General features: G+C 38.3%; 1 protein-coding gene across 3 annotated transcripts; it reads right to left on the reverse strand.

Moving 5' to 3' along the window:
• Positions 1-1,089: 1,089 nt before the first annotated feature.
• On the reverse strand, positions 1,090-21,256 carry NIAP (Major facilitator superfamily protein). Of its 3 annotated transcripts, XM_088893607.1 has the most exons (8): positions 21,046-21,203; positions 20,894-20,964; positions 9,880-10,009; positions 9,024-9,292; positions 5,553-5,790; positions 3,052-3,583; positions 2,718-2,920; positions 1,090-1,598 (listed from the first exon to the last, which is right to left on the reverse strand). In XM_088893607.1, exons 4-8 carry the CDS (start codon positions 9,290-9,292, stop codon positions 1,350-1,352), a joined length of 1,491 nt encoding a protein of 496 aa, XP_088749733.1. In that variant the 5' UTR covers positions 9,880-10,009; positions 20,894-20,964; positions 21,046-21,203; the 3' UTR covers positions 1,090-1,349. The 3 variants fall into 3 exon arrangements, with proteins under 3 accessions (XP_088749733.1, XP_010278453.1, XP_010278454.1); XM_010280151.2 differs by lacking the exon at positions 9,880-10,009 and having other exon boundaries at positions 21,046-21,256; XM_010280152.3 differs by lacking the exon at positions 9,880-10,009 and having other exon boundaries at positions 20,919-20,964.
• Positions 21,257-22,401: the final 1,145 nt, after the last annotated feature.

The following is a 22,401-nucleotide window of genomic DNA, read 5'->3' on the forward strand; positions in this document are numbered from 1 at the left end:
TAAATTAAATTTGCACCGCAAACAAAATGAACCTTACTCAAGTATGATTGCATTAAGTTTTAAGGGCGACCATCCCTGTTGTCCCAAGTTACCAACTACCATTATGGCATTATTAGTTTAGACTTTGTTGCTATGGGATTTCAATAACCCACTTTCTTTTTTGGACTGTTCACTCTTTCATATGATGCAACTTTAAGATGTCTGAAAGTGCTTACTACTAACTAGACACTACATTGCATTCACAACTGACACTATATGAGAGTCACCAACTAAATAAACAACTGTAAGCAACATGACACAACAGTATGGTGGTGGGTACAGACCAATTACTTTCACGTTTCTTGACAGCAAATACCAGATCCTCCCACAGTCTGGCTTGCAGACGGCATTTAAACGAAGAAACAAGCAACTTTGGCCATTCTTCAAATTGCATCAATTCAAAACACTCAAATGGCATTGGCAGCAATATCACCACTGCAGGCTCTTCTTGGAGCTGCGGCAATACCAGAGTCCCAGTTGGTGGCCCTCAGCCCCCTTCAAACAGTAACTGGTAGAAACAAACAACACGTTTACACTAGCCATACTTTATACCATTTCATTTCTAGTGCAACATCTTTTCGTCTAATCCATCCTCATCAGCCTCCTTTGTCGATTTGCTTTCCAACTTAACTGAAGAGAGATCTTATCACCTCTGCAGGCATTTCTTGGAGCTGCCAGAGTCCCAAAATTAGCCTTTGTCCATGTCACACTCACACACCAGGCAGCTTATCAAACAGTAACTGGCAGCAATATCACCTCTGCAGGCTCTTCTTGGAGCTGTGGCAATGCTGGAGTCCCCAAAATTATCCTTTGTCCATGTCACACTCACACACCAGGCAGCTTATCAGTTGGTGGTCCTCAGCCCCCTTCAAACAGTAACTGGTAGAAACAAACAACACGTTTACACTAGCAGAAACAAACAAAATATTTAGCAGAAACAAATATCAGATGGAAGCACAGAAATGAGAGTTCAAAGCACCTACCTTACTGGCTTATCAAATATGTGGTCACTACCACAATTCACAAGTGGTAGCAAATAAATCTGGAGTATGCTAGAGAAACCTAGAATTTAACATTTTATGGGTTCCTTATAGGAAATACATTATATTACATACAGGTGAAGTACATGTAGCTTCTCGGTGCATTCCTGTTCTACTTTGATAACCAACCACTTGCCACTTTACAACAACAGCACTTCATTCAAAAGACAAACTATCAGGAAACATGCTGAACTTACCCCAAGGAATAAACTGGAGAAAGATCAACCTATTTCTAAAAATAATGAGATACAATCACAGTGGTATCAGCCATCAGGCCACTGCATTAATTTGTTTTGAGCCAGATACAGTGTCACTCAACTCACGGCCCTTGGTTTCAAAAGGGAAGAGCATAACACAGAACCCTGAAAGGAACATCACAATCACAAATAGAAAAATGGATGCAGTTTGATGACAGCTATGTACTAATCCCACAGCTACAATAGGACATATCATCCCCCCAATTCTTCCAACAGAGCTTGCAACTCCAAGGCCAGTGGCCCTTATTGATGTTGGATATATCTACAGAAAGAAGCAAGGGATGTGGAAATTAGCTATTTGAAAACAAAGCACCCAACTCCATAAAACAAAAGAGAATAGAAAAGAAAAACGGATAGAGAAAGAGGAGGTTCTATACCAAATTATGAAATTTAATGTAATTTCCACTTCCCTTTTTTTTGAAAAAAAGGTAACTTTCATTCAAAAAAGGGGGAGGGAGGATGTACATTCAAAAACCATATCACATTGTAGAAAAATGTAATAACTAATATCAGGGCATAGTCCATTATTATGGGATCAATTATGTAACTGATGGAGGCCGGGTAAAAATGAAATGCAATTCCAGTGTTGTATGTGATGGCACCAATTTCCTTTTTCTTACTCTGGGTAAGTGATTACACTAAATTCTGGTTGGATTTGGAAATTTCCGGTACACTCTTAAGAAGTAAAATAGATGACACATTAACAAGAAAAATATCAATGCAAATTGTAAACTTTCTTCAAAAGAAACCGTAGAGAGAGTCAAGATAGTAGTTCGATTGAAAAGTATTCTTATAACAATCAAAAAATCAAAGAGACCATCCCTTTCACACACTGAACTTTGTGACTGAAAAAATGAAAAACAAAGAAAAAGAAAGTTCTGGTTGAGAAAGGGTTAGAAATTTAAAGTTTTTACCTAACAATCAATAAAATTAAATTTTTACCAAAATGTAGGGAAGGTATCGTTATTAAGATTAAAAAGATACCATTTTATGCTTAAAATGCAGAGTAAGGGTCCATTTGGTTCACAGCCGGAATTGGAATCAGAATCAAAATTCCTTGGAACCGGAATTGGAACAATCTATTCCCATAGTCTGTTTGGTTCAACAGGAATTGGAATCAGAATTGGAATAATCTGGAATAGAATTTCATTCCCAAAGGAAGGGGAGGGAATGGTCATTCCCTCAAATGGAGGAATGCCATTCCAGCAGGAATGGGAATAGGATTCCGATTCCAATCAACTGAACAGTTGGAATTAGAATGACCCATTTCACAGGTAAGAAATGCTTCTCCAAGATTCTATGGATGTCTTTGTCATATCTAGCTCGGCTATGTGATCTTAAATAGTCTTTCAAAACAAAATTGTATATTCCATCAACTAACCTCTGGAGCATAAATATAAACCACTGCAAAGGTTCCAGTAATGCATATGCGTGCACCAAACAGAAGACCAGTTGTCAAGATCTCAGCTTGATGGATTACCAGTGGGAGAAGAAAAATGCAACCTAAGAAGAACATAGCTGACATTGTAAACTTGCGACCAACCCTGTCGATAGTTGCTGCTGACAACAGGAGACCAGGAAACTCTGGAAGCATATTAGAGTCAAGTATCAATTGGCCTTTTTCTTGGAGGAAAAATTGGCATATAGTTATGATGCCAAGAACAAATTTTTGTAACAGAATGAAAAGAAAAGTCATACATGCAAAGAAAGGATACCTGCAAAACTAGTGATAAAAACATCTCTATAGAGATTTGTATTATGGTAATTTTCTGAACGCAAAGCATTTGGTGTACATTTTCCTTTCCCACTGCTCAACTCAGAGGTCAGCAATACAAGACCATAATATGAAAAGGCATTCCCAAAGAATACCATCCACAGAAGGAGGGTTGACCTGACTAGTTTTGGTGAAAGAAGAATAAACAGAGAACTAAGGGCTCCCACTTTGGAGCTCATATTCTTAGAAGATATGGATTCCTTTCTTCTTGGTGAGAGTAAATGAGTATCTTCTAATGGAATACATTCTTCATCCCGTTCAATTTTGTGATCAGAAACAAGCATGCCAGGAGGGAGTTCAGTTTGGTTCACTCTTGCTATTTTCTCCAAAACATCAAGAGCTTCAGTGGTTCTACCTCTCAGACAGAGATACCTCGGTGACTCTGGTGTTATACTATAGAAAAGAGGCAGAACTAATGACGGTAAAGAGGACAGTGCAAGTAGCCACCTCCATCCCAGTGTTGGCATGATAACCTGCAATGCAAATGAAGGATTAAGTGTCAAGTGGTCTGAAGTCTATCTCATCCTAGCCATCTGTAAAGCAATCAGAAACTGTATGGAAGGTAGACTTTAGGATGTCATATACATGATTCCCGTCTTTAAATATAAGCCATGACCCGAATAGACCTCTGGAATGAAGGAGCAATGATTACTAGCCAAAAACTACTGCCTATAATTTCTCCTTTTTCTTAACCTAATCCTTACAAAAGGAATAAAGAGATTCTTATAATGTACCATGTATTCAAAAGTGAAGATGCCAACAATGTATGATTTCTTCAAGTATATCACCATTGTGTGTTTGTGCTGATTCAGTAATGTCAAGGTTGTTGCCTCAAAAAAATTGACTCTACTTGCAAATGGGGACAGAAAGTTCCTGATACTGTTTTCATATAACAGCCTCTGGTTTTTCTCTTAATAGATGGTTGGAAAAGATGCTCCCAGTTACCACTGAACCCATTTCACTTAAAATGAGAACGTATTTCTGTAATCTGATCTCTCCCTCTCCCCTCTCTTTGACAATTAAGAAGTTTTTGTTGAATATAATAAAAGGAAATGGGATAAGGGAAAGTTCAAGACAATGACACAAAGGAAATTTTGTTAGGAAAACTTACACTAAATGTATAAAATGGAACGCCTGTGTATCTATACGTATGAAGACACCCATCATGTGATCATACAGAAATGATGTTAATCTTAGCCAATCTGATAAATTACTACTAGACAACAAAATAATACTAGTTGATTTAGAGTACTTCAAGAACAAATATCTGAGGTGCATAAGTAATATGGAGAACACTAAATAATAATTACATGAATTTTGCTTCAATGGATATTGATAGAATCTAGTTGGTAGGGCTATTTTGGTCATTCTGTCAGACCCTTTTAGTAGCTTTCTTATTTCTCTCTTAGTGTCTCTTAAATAAGGGCATAGTTGCAATTTTAACATTCATCCTTATGAAGTAAAAAAAAGGGTGGACAGTGAAGGAGAAAACAGTTCATATTCTTCTAACTGAATCCTTTTCCTTCTTCTCTTTTTCCTCTCTTCTTTTTCTCTTTTCCTCTTCATAACAGAAATCTTTTCATTCCTTTTTACATTTGTTTTATTGCTGGATTATTAAACAAAGCCACATGGTACGAGAGTGTTGAGGTTCAGCAGCTTTTGTTTCTTTTTATTAAGTGTTATTAGGCCCAAGGCCCAACAGTTTATGTTTATTTTTTATGTTTGTTTTCACGTTATTAGCAGCAGCAGCCCTATTAAGGGAATATTGTTCATTGTATTCTCTCTCTTTTATTTAATAAGCATATAAGATATTGAGTGGGGCAGCCAAATCAGTTATTGGCCTCTCTCTCTCTCTCTATTAAGAAGTTTTTTGTTGAATATAATAAGGGGAAAATGTCTGTTGAATATAATAAGGGGAAAATGTCTGTTGAATATAATAAGGGGAAAATAGAATAAGGGAAAGTTCAAGACAATGACAGAAAGGAAATTTTGCTAGGAAAATTTACACTAAATATACAAAATGGAACATCTGTGTATCTATGTGGGAGAAAATACCCATCATGGGATCATATGGAAATGATGTTAATCTTAGCCAATCTGATAAATAACTACTGGACACCAAAATAATACTATTCAGCAACAAATATCCGAGGCAGTTAGGTAATATGGAGAATACTGAATAACAATAAGATGAATTTCAATGGATATAGGTCTTATTGACCATGTTAATTAGATAGAATGATCAAGGAATGTCCCATCAATTCTTTCTCTGGTTAGTAATCTCATTCATAACATTTTTGCTTGAGAATTACAATGAAAAAACTAGTCAAAATAATGAATTATAGATTCCTGCCAACTTCCAATTTCAAATCACAAGGATTGAGTATAGGAAAAGGATAGTAATCGCTACATATATCTATGGTGGAGAAGTGATGGAAGTACCCAGGCAAGTGAAGCCTCAAAAACTGTTCCAAGAGTCCAAAAAGCTGAGAAAACAACCATCCAAGTACCTCTTTTTGGGGCAGGAATAAACTCTAAAAACCAGGATGAAAGCACAGGACCACCTCCCAAACCAATTCCAACCAAACAACGCAGAATAATCAATGAAATATAATTTGGGGAAGAAGAACTTAATAAACCAGCTCCAGCAGTAATTATTGCTGTAATGAAAAACCCAGTCCTGGAGAATGAAGTGAAATAAAACTGTAAAAGTTAAAGGGTGTATCAGAGAATAAAGAGCACATACAAAAGTAAGTAACAAATAAAGAAATAAACTAAAAAAGAAGTGCTAAAAAATAACAGCTATCTTGCAAATAACAGCTAAATATAGGAATAGATAGATATAATCAATCTGAATGAAATGAATTGTACTCAATAAACAAGGCATACCCCTAGTTAACAGACAAAAACACTGTTTAAAAATAAAATACTACAGTAATGTAAAAACTTACAAAACAATGTTGTGATATAGGACAGAGTGCACTAATACCAAGCTGATCAAGGACTGACTGTTCTGATATCAAACCAATGTAGGACAGTTATGACTCAAGAGTGAGTCTAGAAATGTAATGATAAGCTAAATATTTAGGGATGATTCATTGACTAAAGGTAAGAATTGGAAAGCACTGAAAAGGTTTGAGCTAAAATCACTAAGCTTGCAAATTTTCGAGAAGGTTTAAGAAAAATCAGAATAAATATGTAGAGACGGAATTTTTCAGTGAAAACTTGCATAGATTTTTAGTGATGAGATGGAGTCATCTAATTTGAATGCACTCCGATAACATTTTCCACAAGAGGACAAAAAAATTCTCTTTCATGAGATAAACTTTCAAAATTCCAGAAACTGGGGTTTCGGACAAGAGGCCATTATGAGGTGATTTGGCACAAAAGTACTAAAACTATTAAAATGTCAAACTTTCATGCTGTATGTAAAGTTGTAAACAAAAAGAATGTAACCGAAGGTCAGACCTGACAGAATTTGTGGAATGATTTAAATACCTCAACTGCAAAATATATCATAAAGTTTTCAGAAAAATCACAACATTCGTTGCTTTGATTCTTACAACACATAAGCTTTGGACCCCCATCCAAAGGGTATATTTTCTTGTGTGCCCCTGTTTGTCTTTGCTCCTCTACCACTTCCCAATTATGCAATTACCTAGTGATCCTGCATGATTCTTTTCTATTTTATTGACAACCTTCACAAGGCCTCAACAATGATATGAAGAAAAATGATGACCGATTGGTAAAGGTATGTTGGCCTTTGGTGAGTATAACACAACACCGAGGAGGAATGCAGTTTTTCTTCATGAAGACAATTTGTTGCATAATCTTTCAAAAATCAGATCCCAGAATCAAGTGCTCTAAGGCATCCACCAAGTGGAAAACAAAGGATTAAATCCCCTCACAACCTAGGCCTGAAGCATAGCCCTTAATCCCTTCTGCATATTTATTGCAGCAAGGAAACTTCTATTTTACTTTTTAACCAAAGAATGATAGAAGTAGCTGATGACATTTTTAACATCTTGAGGGTGTCATTAGTAAATGAAAGGTTGGATAAAGATACAGCATCCTTCCCCCAGGCCCCAGCCTAACATCACTGATCAAGATGAACCTGTCACCCTAACTGACAAGTTACTAAAAGCGCCTCCAATTATGCAAGGATAAAAATGAGGAGCTTTTGTGCAGTGAACCCCTCCTGTATCTTGCATTGTGTTTTCCTTAATAAAATCTTACTTTACCTCTTCAAAAAAAAAAAAAAAAATTGAGAAGGAGCCCATTTTCTTTGATTTTGTCAAATCATCAATTCTTTCATTTTTTTGTAAAAGGAAATTTACCAAGGATTAGTTACCTTCTGTAAGCAAACCTTGAGAGGGAGTTTCATTGATTCATCAAGAAAATACCTAGGAAATAAGCTTCTAGATAATAGTAAAATAAACTGGTTGAGTAAAATCACTAAGCTCTTTTCATTTTTTAAAAGTTTCATTCACATTTTAGAAGGTATTTTACAAGACTATTTACGAGGAATTGGGAAGTTGTACCGAGAAGTGCTGTAACCATGTGAACTCATCGAAACCAAATCACCCAGGAATGCACTCATTGGGTGATTTGTTTTTTCATTTGACTGATACCATGTTTGTGTTTTATTAGAGTTTCACAAGAAAGTGCTATGACCATGTGAGCTCATTACCCCACATATTAGGCTACCTTGATATGTCTGATTGTCATAGTAAAGTAGTAGGCCCTAGAAGTAGTCTCTATTTTTAAATGTTATAGCAGGTTGTTTGTGTATCATTTGGGGTAGCCAAAATAGGATTCACAGTGCGATTTGGCTTCTGATTTGTTTGATTCCATGTTTTTGTTTTATCAGAGGGTTGCAAGAAAGTGTTATAACCATGTGAGCTTAGTGAATCCAAACCACCCAGGCATCCAGGTTATTGGAGGGTTGCAATAAAGTGTTGTCACCAATGTGAACTCATTGAAGCCAAACCACCCAGGTACATCCTTACTGGGTGGTTTGGTTTCTCATTTGTTTGATAGCACATCCATGTTTTATTTGAGGGTTGCGAGAAAAGTTTTGTGACCATGTAAACTACAACGCATGTTAGGTTGACTTGGTATATTCTAGTTGTCATAATAAGGTTTTATTTCTCTGTATTGTATTGATAGGATCTTTGTATTTTATTGGAGGGGTCACAAGAAATTGTTGTGGCCATATGAACTCAAGGAAAGCAAATCACCTAGGAATGCACATACTTGATTGTTTGCTTTTTCATTTGATTGATATCGTTTCCATGTTTAATTGAAGGGTTGTTAGAAAGTGTAATTTTTTTATCTGTTAGGATCCAATCACCTAGGAATGCACTTGCTAGTTTCTTCTTATTATTTTCTTATTTATTAGGGTTCAATCAACACGCACATTGCCATATGCCGTCTCGAACACTCAAAGACTTCGAAACCAGAACCGATAAGTAAGAAAGAACTTAAAATTTTATCCAATCAGCACATTCTTCCTAGGACATTCTTCTTCTTCTTGAAACCTGAACCAATAAGGAAGAACTTAAAATTTCTTTTCTTCTTTTCCTAGGACAAAAATAGGGGCTCAGCCCTTGTATTTTCAGAAATTTTCTTTTTTTTTCTTCTTTTCCTTCTCATGAGTATGTTGACTTTCTATACACTAACATGAAGTTTATACTTTTCTTAGATAATTATTAAGGAAACATCATCATCGCTAGTTGCTATGGAACCTAGGGAATTACCCTAGGGTAATATGGTTTTTACTTGCAAAACACACACACACACACACACACACACACACACACACATTGCCCAGGGGAGGCTTAGGCACCCCCTATGGCCTAGCCTCACCTTGGCGCCTTGAAAACTATGCATATAAAGTATAAAACGGCATACCTCCGTCCATAGTTATCTGAAACAATGCCCCATGAATAAGCTCCAACTAGCATGCCAGCAAAAACAACACTGGCTATTAGACTCTCTTCATGAGAAGAAAGCCCCCACTCAGCCTGAACTGCTGGTCCCACAAAAGAAAGAAGCATCATTTCCATTGCTTCTGCAATCCAACCAGCCCCAGCATAAGCAAGCACAAAGATTTGGAACTTCCCAAACCCCAAGGACACAAGTGCTTCATCCACAGTGTACACTGGGCAATCATTTTCCATCTGCAAAATTGAAGAAATACAAATATAAGTTGCCATATACTTGAAATGCACATTTGCATTGAAATTTAGACAAAAGATATGACTCAATCAAAGGAGTCTGGATCTGCTCCAAACGAAACTTGTCCCAACACACTTCCAACATGATCTGTATTGGTACATCTCAGACATGTTTCATACTCATTGATGGGGCCATACTTTTGAGATGGTAATCAGGTCCAAGATGTGCAGACATGTCATGTTGGAAGCTTGTTGGGACAAGTTTTTCCAGGAGCAGATCCAAACTACAAAGTAAATGATGCCAACATGTTTGAACCATTCATATTTTGAGAGCCCACAGTTCCTCACTTGTCATACAGTGGTTTAAAAGTGAGGAATGCAATAAAAGCACAAGGGTTCCAAAAGCCTGAAGTATGGTAAATTAAAATGAAGGTTAGCATGTTATGTTATAAAAATGAAGGTTGTAGTCTTGTAGGTTCATGTCCTACATAGGCTAAACTATTCAAACTCCAAACATACAGCTACAATATACAATATGGTAAGTTACTTATTGAAACATCAAATCCAAAAGGTTAATTCAGGCTACTGACTAGCTAGCAAATGCTGGCCATGCTGGAAGTGATACTTTTTATGGTAGTTCCTTGTGATTATCTTATATTTCTGCAATGGACATCTGGGAAGGTGTTACCTCCATCTTGTGTAGCTCCATTTCCATGTTACCTAAAAAATAGGAAAGAAAATCAAGGTTGATATAAGCACAGTAAGGTGCACTCCCTAAAATGAGCCTTGTCAATGTGCCTAGACATGCCTTATAAAACACTGTTGACACATCTTTTTCATTAAGAGCAGAAGAGCTGTGTTAATGATCAAAAGAGGGGGCCCACTACCCCAAGTCCAAAGCCATGATAACATTATAAGATACAATGGCTGCTAAATTTATAATGTTAAGTCGGCTCTCCTCATGCAGGATGTCCATCACTAAATTTATAATGTTAAGTCCTCTCTCCCTCTACACCCAAAACCACTACTTCTCTTCCTCTCTATCTATCATCACTAAAAGGAAACTCCACATCACTAAATCTGTTCTGAACAGAAACCCCATTTCAAACACCCTCAAAAACATGCCATCCCAGACCACTTTATCTGCCTTAACAAGAACAATTGACTAGTACCTGTTTACACTGTGCAGATGCACTGCAAGCAATAATTAGATCCAAGGCACACATTTTTTTTTTTTTTTTGAAAAAGGTAAGGTAACTTTCGTTGATGAATAAACGGCATACAAATTACAAAGGGCCTTTCCACTAAAGCACAAAACCAAGAGTACAAAGAAAGTTAGATCTCCCCAGCCAGCAGCTGGGCTCCTAAATTCACACACATTAAATTGTATTTTAGCTTCTATCTCTTCGTCAACACAGAAATCAGAATAGCATCTATATAGACTATCTAGAAATCTATCATTAAACATACAAGGAGTACAGACCATAGATAACCTATTATGAAACCTCCCTTTCTGCCCTTGTCATTACACCCTCTGTTCTTTATATCCAACACAGAACAGGACCCATATGTTGCAGGAAACTAGTCTCCAACACAAGAGTTGGGAGCTAAGGCATTTCGGGTGTACAGGTCTGCCAACTGTTTAGCAGATGGTTTAGCTAAACAAGGGGCAATTTATAATTAAAGAGGTTATGTACCTTGCAGGAGAATTTGTAATTAAAGGGTGGTGGTTAGCTGAGGCTAGCTGGCCATCTCATCATTGGAATCTGCTTATACTCTGATTAATTAATAAAAGTTTGATTGTTACTAACCAAAAAAGTATCAAATCTTCTCAAGATTTGACTAGATTCATTTTTTAGTTTTTTAGCCTTACTATTTAGAAAAATAAGTACACTATAGATCTCAACCGGGATCTTTTGAATCCTCTATATGCCATTTAAACAATCCTTTTAATATTGCTAAATGAAGAATATGATTGAATAGTTCCTACAATTACATCATTTGGTATTGACTCCAAGCTACAAGGTGTTGACTCCTAGGGATACCTAATGGTGTTAACCCCATCTTGACTCATCTTTGACCTACCACAGGTATTTCAATCTTTGGTTGGGTAACAGACTATTGAATTTGGCATCGTTATTTTAAATAGGTTTTTTTCATCTTACTTTCCTCTTTATTGTTTGTTAGAATGTTAGAGTGATGTTCGGCTGATAAGAGTTCTTATTAGCCCATTCTTATGTTTAACTTATCTTGTAACTTGGCTTGTGTTAATGGGCCTAATCCTGTTTAATGATTTAAGTCATCTGGGTGTCCCATCACTAATCAGGGGCATCCCAGTAATTTCTTGTACCTTGTACTATATTAATCTATAAATAAAGGACTGGTTGACTGGCTAGTACAGTTCGACATTCTCTTCAGTTCTGTGGTTCTCTTCTCTTCCTTGCTACTTCAAGTATAGCTCTTCAGATTACATGGTATCAGAGCATTAGCTCCTTCCTGGTTTCAGCAGGCACACTCTCTTCTCTTGCTGTCTTTTCATCTTCTCTCTCCCTTTTCTGGGTTGCTGCAGTGAAGACCTAGGAGTGTAAGAGAGTAAAGCAAGTTCGAACCTAGGGTTTCCCTTGGTTGTAGGACTCAAGGGAAGTAAGACCCAGAAGTAGATGTCCTACTAGATTATCTCCAGCAAATAGTAGCTATTGGGCTAATAAGAGAGGTCTGTATAGGACAGACCTAGTTGAGGACTGATTTCAGCAGTCCTAGCACTAGCCGAAAGGGGGAGAGCTTCCTCTACAGTTGTAGTTTCGTGCTCCAGCAAGACTTGCGCAGGACAAGTGGTAAAGACTTAGCCTTCTCTACAGTTGCAGCTTCGTGCCCCAGCAAGACTTGGGCAGAACTGTGGTAACTTCAGTTACAGATTTTCTTCAGGTCGGTTATCAGTCCTACTTTGTGAACTTCAGTTACTGCACTGCACAGTTACTTCAGGTCGCAGAACAAGCCCTAACTGAAGTAACTTCAGTTACTAGCACTGTGAACTGGTTCAGTTACAGCCCCTTACTTGCTACTTCGGCCAGTCCTAAACAGCACTGCCCAGTACCCGAACTGTGAACACTTCTACCAGCACTTTGAACACTGTGACCACTTCGGCCAGTCCTAAACAGAACCACCTACAGCACTGTGAACAACTCTTGGACTGAAGTCAGGATGTCCTCACTATCCGGTGAAGTTTCCTCTAGAGAATAACAGACCTGTTACAAGGTCCTCAAACCTGGAAAACCCTAATCTGCACAGCTTGCAGATTACAAGTGTGCTGCTAGATGAGTATTACTTCAGAGAGTGGTCTGTCTTAGCAATGCTGTTAATTACCTCTCGTGAGCTCACAGGCTATTTGGATGGAGACAAGAAACAACCAGAAATTGGCAGTCCTTAATACACCGTGTGGCGCAAAGAAAATGCCACAGTCATGTCTTGGTTGCTGGCCTCTATGACTCCTAGGGTGGCCAGAACTGTTCATCACTTCCCCACAGCTGCAAAAATTTGGGAGAAAGTATCTAAGACATATGGCCAGAAAAAGAACAATGCTAGAATCTACAGGCTGAACCAAGACATTGCAGCCCTAAGGCAAGGAGACATGTCCGTGGCAACCTACTTTGCAACACTGGAAGGCCTCTGGGAAGAGCTTGACCACCATTTGATTTTGGATTGGGAAAATGCTAATGACAAGGGGAGGCATGATAAGCAGATTGAGGAGGGCAGAGCCTTCAAGTTTCTGGCGGGTCTTGACCCTGTATATGAAGGTATAAGGTCACAGATTCTAGGGAGAGATGAATTACCTGAGCTTCACCATGTCTACCACCTAGTGAGGAATGAAGAAGTAAGGAGAAAGGAGATGCAAGTTGACTCCCAGACACAGTCAACAAAACTACCTGGAGAACATTCAGCCTTAGTCTCCACTAAGGGGAATAGATTTTCAGACAAGAAGTCCCTCAAGTGTACACATTGTGGTGGTGAGAAACACACAAAGGAGAAATGTTGGGTCTTGTACCCTCATCTGAAGCCAGCTGCTCTGAGAAAGGACAAAAGGCAACATAAGGGCCACACAGCAAGTGGGAATCTTGCCACCAACAACAGTAGTGACAACTCAGAGTATTCAGACAGTGTCATCTTCCACCGCAAGGCAGGCTGCCGACTCCTCTGGACCAAGTATTTCGGGCTTCACAGCTAGTGAGGTAGAGGTTCTCAACCGGGCATTAGCCCGTCTGAAGAACAATTCTTTAGCTTCCACCTCTCTTGCCAAATCAGGTACAGCCTCTTCATTTAATGCATCTAGTTCCATTAATTCTACCTCTTGGGTGATTGATTCCGGAGCCACTGACCATATGACACATATGTCCTCCTTATTCTCTACATATCATTTGTTGTCTGGCCAGGATAAGATGAGAGTAGCTGATGGGTCCCTCTCCACCATCTCTGAAAAGGGGGTGGTTGACCTAAGCAAGGATCTCTCTCTTAAATCAGTCCTACATGTTCCTAGTCTTACCTCAAATCTGTTGTCTGTTTCAAAGCTTACGAAAAACTTGAATTGCAGTATAACTTTCTTTCCTTCTCATTATGTCTTCCAGGACAGATTGACGAGGAGAATGATTGGGAGTGGTCATGAATATGGGGGCCTCTACTATTTTGATGAAGATGTCAGCTCAGCCTTGCAAGCTTCTACTACTAGTCCGGAAAGTGTGGAGTCAATAGCTAGGCTGCACTTGTGGCATGCTAGGCTAGGTCATTTGTCCTTTTCTTCCTTAGCAATGTTGTTTCCCGAATTATGTAAGGGCATTCCGAGTCAGAGTTTAATTTGTGATGTGTGTCAAATGTCAAAACAATGTAGATCAATGTATCCAATTTCTAGTAATGAAATTCAAGCCCCTTTTGATTTGGTTCATTCCGATGTTTGGGGTCCTTCACCCATTGTTTCCATTGATGGCTTTTGTTACTTTATCAATTTTATTGACCATTATTCTCGGTGCACTTGGATTTATCTGTTGAAAGGACGTGAAGAAGTTCCCCGGATAACTATGATGTTTTGCAAGATGGTTGAAACACAATTTGATAAAAAGATCAAGCAATTCCGTTCAGACAATGCAGCTGAATACTTTGAAAGATCCCTGAACTCATTCATGGAAGATGCAGGCATGTTACACCAATCATCATGTGCTTACACCCCTCAGCAAAATGGGGTCGCTGAGCGCAAGAACAGGCATCTATTGGAGACAGCTCGAGCCCTTCTTTTCCAGCACAATGTGCCCAAGCAATATTGGTCTCAAGCTGTTCTCACTGCATCATACCTGATAAATCAGATGCCATCTAAGGTACTGGGTATGAAGACCCCTTTCTCTGTTTTGTGTCCCACTCTTCCAGAATTTCCTCTTCCCCCGCGGGTTTTTGGTTGTACATGCTTCGTCCATGTGAAGGATCCAAAGAAGACCAAACTGGATCCTAAGGCTACAAAGGGAATATTTTTGGGGTACTCTCCTACGTAGAAGGGGTATAAGTGTTATGATCCTGTCTCCAAGAAAAAATATGTCACCAGGGATGTAGTCTTTTTTGAGTCTCAACCCTATTTCCAGTGTTCACATCCTCTTCAGGGGGAGAGTAGTGGGTTGGAAGAGGATTCTCATTCTCCCTTCTTTTTTGTTCCCATTTCATCACCTTCCACTACTACTAGCTATAACATTCCTGGTCAACCTAGTGAGACTTCCACTGTGCCAGTTACTTCTCCAGATTCGGCTGATGCTTATGAAGGTTCCAGTAAACAAGAGAAAGAGATACTTGCATACAGTAGAAGGAAAAAGGCCCCTCAACCTCATGATTGCAACCAGTTGAACTCAGATCAATCTGTCTCTGCAATCCAAGGTAAGTCTGACTCACTCAATTCAGATTTGGATCTTCCTATTGCTCTCCGTAAGCCTGTTCGTTTTTGTACCACTCGGCATCCCATAGCCGATTATGTTTCTTACTCACACTTATCCCCTACCTATCATTCCTTTGTGTCTGCTCTTTCCTCTCTATGTGTCCCTTCCAGGTATTCAGAGGCGGCATCTAATCCAAGGTGGAAAGAAGCCATGAATGAGGAGATGAAAGCCCTAATGAAAGCAAGGACATTGGAATTGGTGGACCTGCCAGAGGGGAAAGACACTGTTGGGTGCAAGTGGGTATTCACAGTAAAGCACAGGGAAGATGGGTCAATTGAGAGGTACAAGGCCAGACTTGTGGCAAAGGGATTTACACAAAAGGAAGGAATTGACTACAAGGAAACCTTTGCCCCAGTAGCAAAGCTCAACACAATTAGGGTTCTACTGTCACTAGCAGCAAAATTCTCTTGGGAACTTCATCAACTGGATGTGAAGAATGCCTTCCTAAATGGTGATCTTCATGAAGAGGTATTCATGGAACCCCCACTTGGATATGATGTTGGAAAGAAGGTATGTGAACTAAGGAAAGCATTATATTGTTTGGCCATGAAGAAAGTAGGGTACACTTAGAGCGGTGCAGAATACATTGTTTACAAGGAGACAGAATGACAAACTTACAGCACTCATTGTGTATGTGGATGATATGGTGATTACTGAAAATGATGTGAAAGAGATGAAGAGGCTGAAGGAGTTCTTAGCTTCAGAATTTGAGATCAAAGACCTGGGAAATCTGAGATACTTTCTTGGAATTGAAGTTGCTAGATCAAGAGAAGGAATCTACATATGTCAAAGAAAGTATGTGCTAAATCTCCTAGAGGAAACAGGCATGATGGGGTGCAGGCCAGCAGACACTCCAATAGAACCAAGCCATGGATTACAAGAATCAATGGGTGAGGAATATTGTGATAAGGAAAGGTACCAAAAGTTGGTAGGAAAACTGATATACTTATCCCTTACTCGGCCAGACATTGCCTATGCAGTGCATGTTGTCAGTCAATTCATGCACTCACCAAAGACCTCTCATATGAGAGCAGTGGAAAGAATCCTCAAATACTTGAAGACTTGCTCAGGGAAAGGAATTCTATTCAGAAAAAACATCAGACTTGAAATTGAAGCCCACACTGATGCTGATTGGGCTGGATCTGTTGGAGACAGAAAATCAACCTCAGGTTACTGTACATTCTTGGGAGGAAACCTAGTCACATGGCGCAATAAGAAGTAGAATGTTGTGGCTAGATCAAGTGCAGAAGCAGAATACCGGGCTATGGCACACGGGGTTGCTGAACTCTTATGGCTCAGGACTCTCCTTAATGAGCTTGGTATCAAGACTGAGGGTCCTCTCAAGCTGTATTGTGATAATAAAGCTGCTATCAACATTGCCAACAATCCTGTGCAGCATGACAGGACAAAACATATTGAAATTGATCGACACTTTGTCAGAGAGAGAATTATTTCAGGAGAACTCTGTGTGCCTTATACTCCATCAAAGATGCAGATTGCAGATGTGAGTGTTGGAATGTTAGAGTGATGTTCGGCTGATAAGAGTTCTTATTAGCCCATTCTTATGTTTAACTTATCTTGTAACTGGGCTTGTGTTAATGGACCTAATCCTGTTTAATGATTTAAGTCATCTGGGTGTCCCATCACTAATCAGGGGCATCCCAGTAATTTCTTGTACCTTGTACTATATTCATCTATAAATAAAGGACTGGTCGACTGGCTAGTACAGTTCGACATTCTCTTCAGTTCTGTGGTTCTCTTCTCTTCCTTGCTACTTCAAGTATAGCTCTTCAGATTACATTGTTGAATCATCTCCTGTACTTTTGATTTATCTTCTTGTTATTCCATTCTTTCCCCCCTTTTTCTTTTCCTTTGTGATCTTTTTGTTGAAAATTTCTTTGTCATCTATTAGTTGTACACCAACCATCCTCACCAGCCTTTTCTACTTACTAAACAAATCCATAAGCTCTATTCTTTTAAATTCTTGTGAGCCTATTTTGCTGGGTATGTCAGAGCTAGATCTCAAACTAACAAGCTGAGGGCTTTGTGGTCTGATTCCAGCTTGCTAAGGCCCATTTTAACAACCTAAACAGCTGCTGTTTAGGTGGGTCCTGCATCACTCTTTTCCTCATCAACAAAAGAATTCATTAAAGTAAGATCTGAAGTTAAAGTTTGGTACAAAAGTAGGAGCACTCCAACCAACCCCCATGTATAAAGGTTTACACTTGGCCCTGTAGAGATACTGGGCCGAATGGGCCCTAGTATCTTTTCTTGTAATATGTTATTAGCTAATGGGCCTGTTATTTCTTTTTGTTAGTTTTCTTTATGTTACTGCCTAGCTGGCCACCCACTTAAGGGCATACTTGTAATTAACCTCAGATTTGAAGTTTAACAAAAGGATTAGAGAAAGGAGGGAAGAGATATTCGAACTCTTCTTCTTCTTCCTTTGTACTGCTGTTCTCTATTCTTCTTCCTTCTTTCTCTCTAAATTTTACCAAGTTTATGTCAGTTTTACAGGACTGATTTACATCTGGCCCAAAACAAGTGATGTCTATTAACCTCCTGTATTGATAATATATCTGACATCCCATTTACAGTTCTTTTAGTCCAGATAAAGGTGGTATTGAGTTCCCTTGAAGGTAACCTAACTCCCTGAAGGTGTGCCTGTAACTCCAAGGTGCTGTATTAATTTTTTTTTTGAGCAAAGGTAAAGTATCATTGTATTAAATTGTTTTGTCCGAGACATGACCAATTTTGGATCTCCTTCCACTTCCAAATCTCAGAAATCAAGTTGTGCTAACCTCGGTCCTTGCAAAAATGCCATTATTTCAGCTTTAACTGAGTCACCACTACTAATTGACCCTCAATACATAACCACCACCATGCCTAAATGGTTCCTGAACACACTCCTTATGCCTGTCCTCCCCGGATTGCCCATAGAGCTACCATTGAAGTTCAACTTCATTGTCTTTCAGCTAGGGTTTCTGATCAGTTATTTAAGGTGAAGCTTAAAAACAAAGGAAGAAGAAGAGAAATGAGGAGAAGAAGGGAGAAACTAGATTCTACTCGTTCACCCCAGGCAGAGTGAACGAGTAGGTTAAAGAAAAAGTTGAAAAAAAGGGACAGAAAAAAAAAAAAATAGAAGACATCAAGGGAGGGAAACCAGATTCTACTACCATTCAAGTTTTGTTTCATGAAGACCAAATCCAACTTAGCCAAAAGGGGATGGATTCATGTTCATTATCCCTTAATCCCCTCCTAAAACCAAAGTCTTAGTTTATTCCAAAAGGGGAGGCTACTCCAAAGTCCAAATTTTGAAATAGGTTTAAATTTGTAGTTACAAAGGGAGTGAAGCATAGGGAATTACAATTTGAGGGGCATGTCACCAATCCATATATCCTCCTAAAACAAAACTCTGTTCCAACAACACACACCAAAATGAGTGAAGTTAAGAAATGTTGGGAGTACCTCTTGTATTGCTTTCCAAGGAGAAGTTGAAGAAGAACATGGAGCCACCTTATTTTAATAAAATCTTTGATTTTTACCTATCAAAAAATAAAAAACATGGAGCCACCTTTGTATCCCAACCATTTTCCACGACACTATGAATGCTTCAATGACCCTGTGCCATAGCCTATCACTTTCTAGGGGAAATTTCCACAATGACTTTTTTTATCAGTAAACCTCCACAATAACTTATCTAGCAAAGTTGTGTTTCTCTTAATCAAGTTTCCAATAGCTAGCCCACCTTTTTACTTGGATCGACACACATGTTCCCACTTGACCAAATAGTCCTTCCTTTTGTCCCTCAGTTCCCATATGAAGTCCCTCATGTCTTTTCTTTAACTGCTTAGCCACTTAAACTGAAATGCAAAATGTGGACGGGTAGTAAATGAGCAAGTTGGCTAGTGTAGATTTAATTAGGGTCATTCTCCCACCAATTGAAATGTAATTCCTTTTCCAAAGAGCCAACGTTTTAGCAAATCTCTCTAATTAGGGCCATTCTCCCTCCAATGGAAGTCCAATGGTACTCTAGTGGCCAATCTTTAACTTCACAACCCAGGGTTCCTACTAATAATTGAATTTCATCCTCTCCCATGTTAATTCCCATAAAACAATTTTCCCCCAATTCACCTTTAAATTAGAGACCCTCTAAAAGGTATTGACTAAAAAGGTTCCTCATAACACCTTCATCACTCCCATCACAGAAAACAATTACATCATCTGCAAATTGTAAGTGAATAACAACTACCTTATTCCACCTACCCTCCAAAGTCCAAGCCCTAATCAAGTTGTCCAAATCAGCCTTGATGACCAATGTACTTAGAACTTCAGCAATTAGTGTGAAAAGTAAAGGAGAAATGGGGTCTCCTTGTCTCAAACAGGGTTCCGCATCACTCTTAATAACACAATTGATAATTATGGTTCTTCCCTTACTGTTTTTTTCTTATTCTTGTTTGTTTTCTATCGAATTAAATCTTATATTCATGGTTCTCGACTTTATCAAAGTTTAACTTGGTTCTCTCTCTTTAATATGTAAAGCCTTTTTTATGAATAACAGAAAATTTATTAAGAGAAAATATAGGTGAAGAAGAGAATCTTTCTATACAAACTATACAATAGGGTACAGCCCCTATTATCCCACCCTTTTACATTTTAAATTTTACAATTTAGCCCAATATAAATGTCTCCTGTGTACTCTTTATTTAGCTAGATTATCATACAAGGAATTAGTTGATCTTGGTTGCCACCGTATTGTTACTTGCATACTCCTTGAGAGCCATCCCAAATGTTTGATCCCATTCCTGTAGGTCCAAAATGCATCACCCTCCAACCAACTTATCACCACTTCCCAGTCTCCTTCAATTACAGGTCTCTTCATCCCCATTTTATTTGCATTTTGTACTCCACAAACTACTACCAAGAGTTCTTGTCTTACGGAATTTCATTCCTGTAGGTCCAAAATGCATCATCCTCCTTGACAGCCTTCATGTACCCTGTACATCTCATTCCGGTCTGGAACAATACCCTAATTTTGATTTTCTAACAAAATTTAAATCACCCCACCACCCACTTTTCAAAGCGGAATTCAACTACATACATTAGCTAGAACGTACAAGATGCTGTATGGTAAGTCTTGAGAACAAAGCACTATATTGGCAGTTTCCACTACCTTGCTTTTTTTCTTTCTTCTGATAGATAGGGTCCACTACTATATTCAAAGGCTTGGTGTCACGATTACTGTCGACGTTTTGCAAAATTAAGCCAGAACTCAGCAGCGATGAATTTCCAATGATAAAAATAATAAAGCCTGACTTTCAAAATCAAGCATAAGTAATTGGGAAGAAAATGATACAAACCTAACCTATCGAATCAAAAAAGAAAAAAAAAATTGCCCCAGGACTACAGCAATTAGTATGGAAATTGAATATGGTGAATTAAAAACAAAACTACTCACAATAAACAGTAGCATATAAATCAAATCCGAACCTTTAAACACAAATGCATATACCATATATCTATATCTAATGAAAAACTAGAGCTGCCAAAGAAAACAAATCCAGAAATAAAGTCTTGAGCTGGAACGATTAAAAATTTCAAAATACAGGAGAATCGGATACGATCAGAAAGACAAATCTACCAGAAAAATCAAGTGAGTTCTGTACAAGGAGTTGGTTGATGAGATTGAGATCCTTCGTGTTCTTCTTTCGTCTACGATTTGAGAGAAATGATCGTAAGAAGATGAGACCCAAAAACAAAACAAAACAAAACAAAAAAGAATGAAAAATGTACCCGTTCGAACTGTTACGGAACCAAGCGAGACTCGTTGAAATTGAATTAATGGAATCGCATGAAGCCTAAACAAGATGGCTCTGTACGGGCCTTGTTGATTTTTCGTGGTTTGAATGGCGCGACGTTGGTGAGCAAGTAATACTTGTGTGACACATGTCCTACTTCTAACGTGCCTATCACATCCAGACCCATACGGGTCTGGGATGTAGTAGGCCCGGGTCTGGGAAACTGTTTTACAGCTTCAAAGAAATCGTGCCTACGACAAAGAAAATATAACTCCCGAGTTTATGATGACGCCATTTCAGACTTTTTAGCTTCAAAGAAATCGTTTCTAAGCCAAAGAAAATAGGGAAAATCAATTACTTTGGGTTTAATGCGATTTTGGTCTCTGAATTTTAAAATGTGACAATTTAATATTCAAATTTTCAAAACGTGTCAATCCAATCCCTACCATCAACCAGCCCTTAAATGACATTTAAAAAAGACAAAAATGTCTTTTGAGTGTCATCTAATTTTTTTCATCGACCATCCAAATGTTGACAAAAAATTAACAGTCCTAAATCCTTGCCTTTCTTATTCAAGAAAATTGGTGTTACGTCTTAGTGGGCATTCTAGGCCCCAACTTTCTTGAATAAGAGAGGCAAGAATTTAGGATTGTTAATTTTTTGTCAATGTTTGGATGGTTGGTAAACAAAATTAGATGAAATTCAAAGGGCATTTGTGTCTTTTTCAAATGTCATTGAACAACTAGTTAACAATAGGTACTGGATTGACACATTTTGAAAATTCAGGTACTAAATTGTCGCATTTTAAAGTTTGGGGGCCAAAGTGACACTAGGCCCAAAGTACAAGGTAGTAATAATAATTTTCCCAAGAAAATATAACTCCCGAATATCAAAAAATAAAAAACATCGTGAAAGAACCAAGAAGATTAAACCCGAAAAGAATTTGTCTTGCTTCGGGTTGAACAGTAAAGTGTGCAAAATCAAGAGTATATGACTCTTCTTTCCTTTCCCGTGCTATCTGAAATCCGAACTCTATCTGAAATTGAAATCAGATTTGATACTCACACCCTCTTCGTAACTGTGCATTCGAAATATCTCCCCATAAATAAAAAGAGAAAATCTATAATGCGAGAAAGATATAATATGGAAAGAGTTTTATGGGAATATCTCCCCATATAAAAAACGTACAATTATGAAGATGTACCCAATGCGATCAAATCCAATTTTGTCATCACAACCATGCTCACACCGTTCTCTCCACGATTTTCATGATCGTACAGTTCAGGTCAGTGTCAAGTAGGAAAGATTCTCAATTGACGACTATGTGAACAAGGTTACATGAGGACCAAAT

The sequence above is a fragment of the Nelumbo nucifera genome, chromosome 8 (genome assembly GCF_055504915.1).
Source record: "Nelumbo nucifera cultivar China Antique chromosome 8, China Antique-T2T, whole genome shotgun sequence".
NCBI lineage: Eukaryota > Viridiplantae > Streptophyta > Magnoliopsida > Proteales > Nelumbonaceae > Nelumbo > Nelumbo nucifera.

Bases quoted from the DNA above. Each gene is read 5' to 3' on its own strand.
- NIAP (XM_010280151.2), bottom strand. From the start codon at position 9,292: ATGGAAAATGATTGCCCAGTGTACACTGTGGATGAAGCACTTGTGTCC. The intron at 3,584-5,552 runs GTACTTCCATCA...TTTGCATTGCAG, and splicing joins TTGAGGCTTCACTTGCCTGG to GTTATCATGCCAACACTGGG. The intron at 2,921-3,051 runs GTATCCTTTCTT...ATATGCTTCCAG, and splicing joins TTTTATCACTAGTTTTGCAG to AGTTTCCTGGTCTCCTGTTG.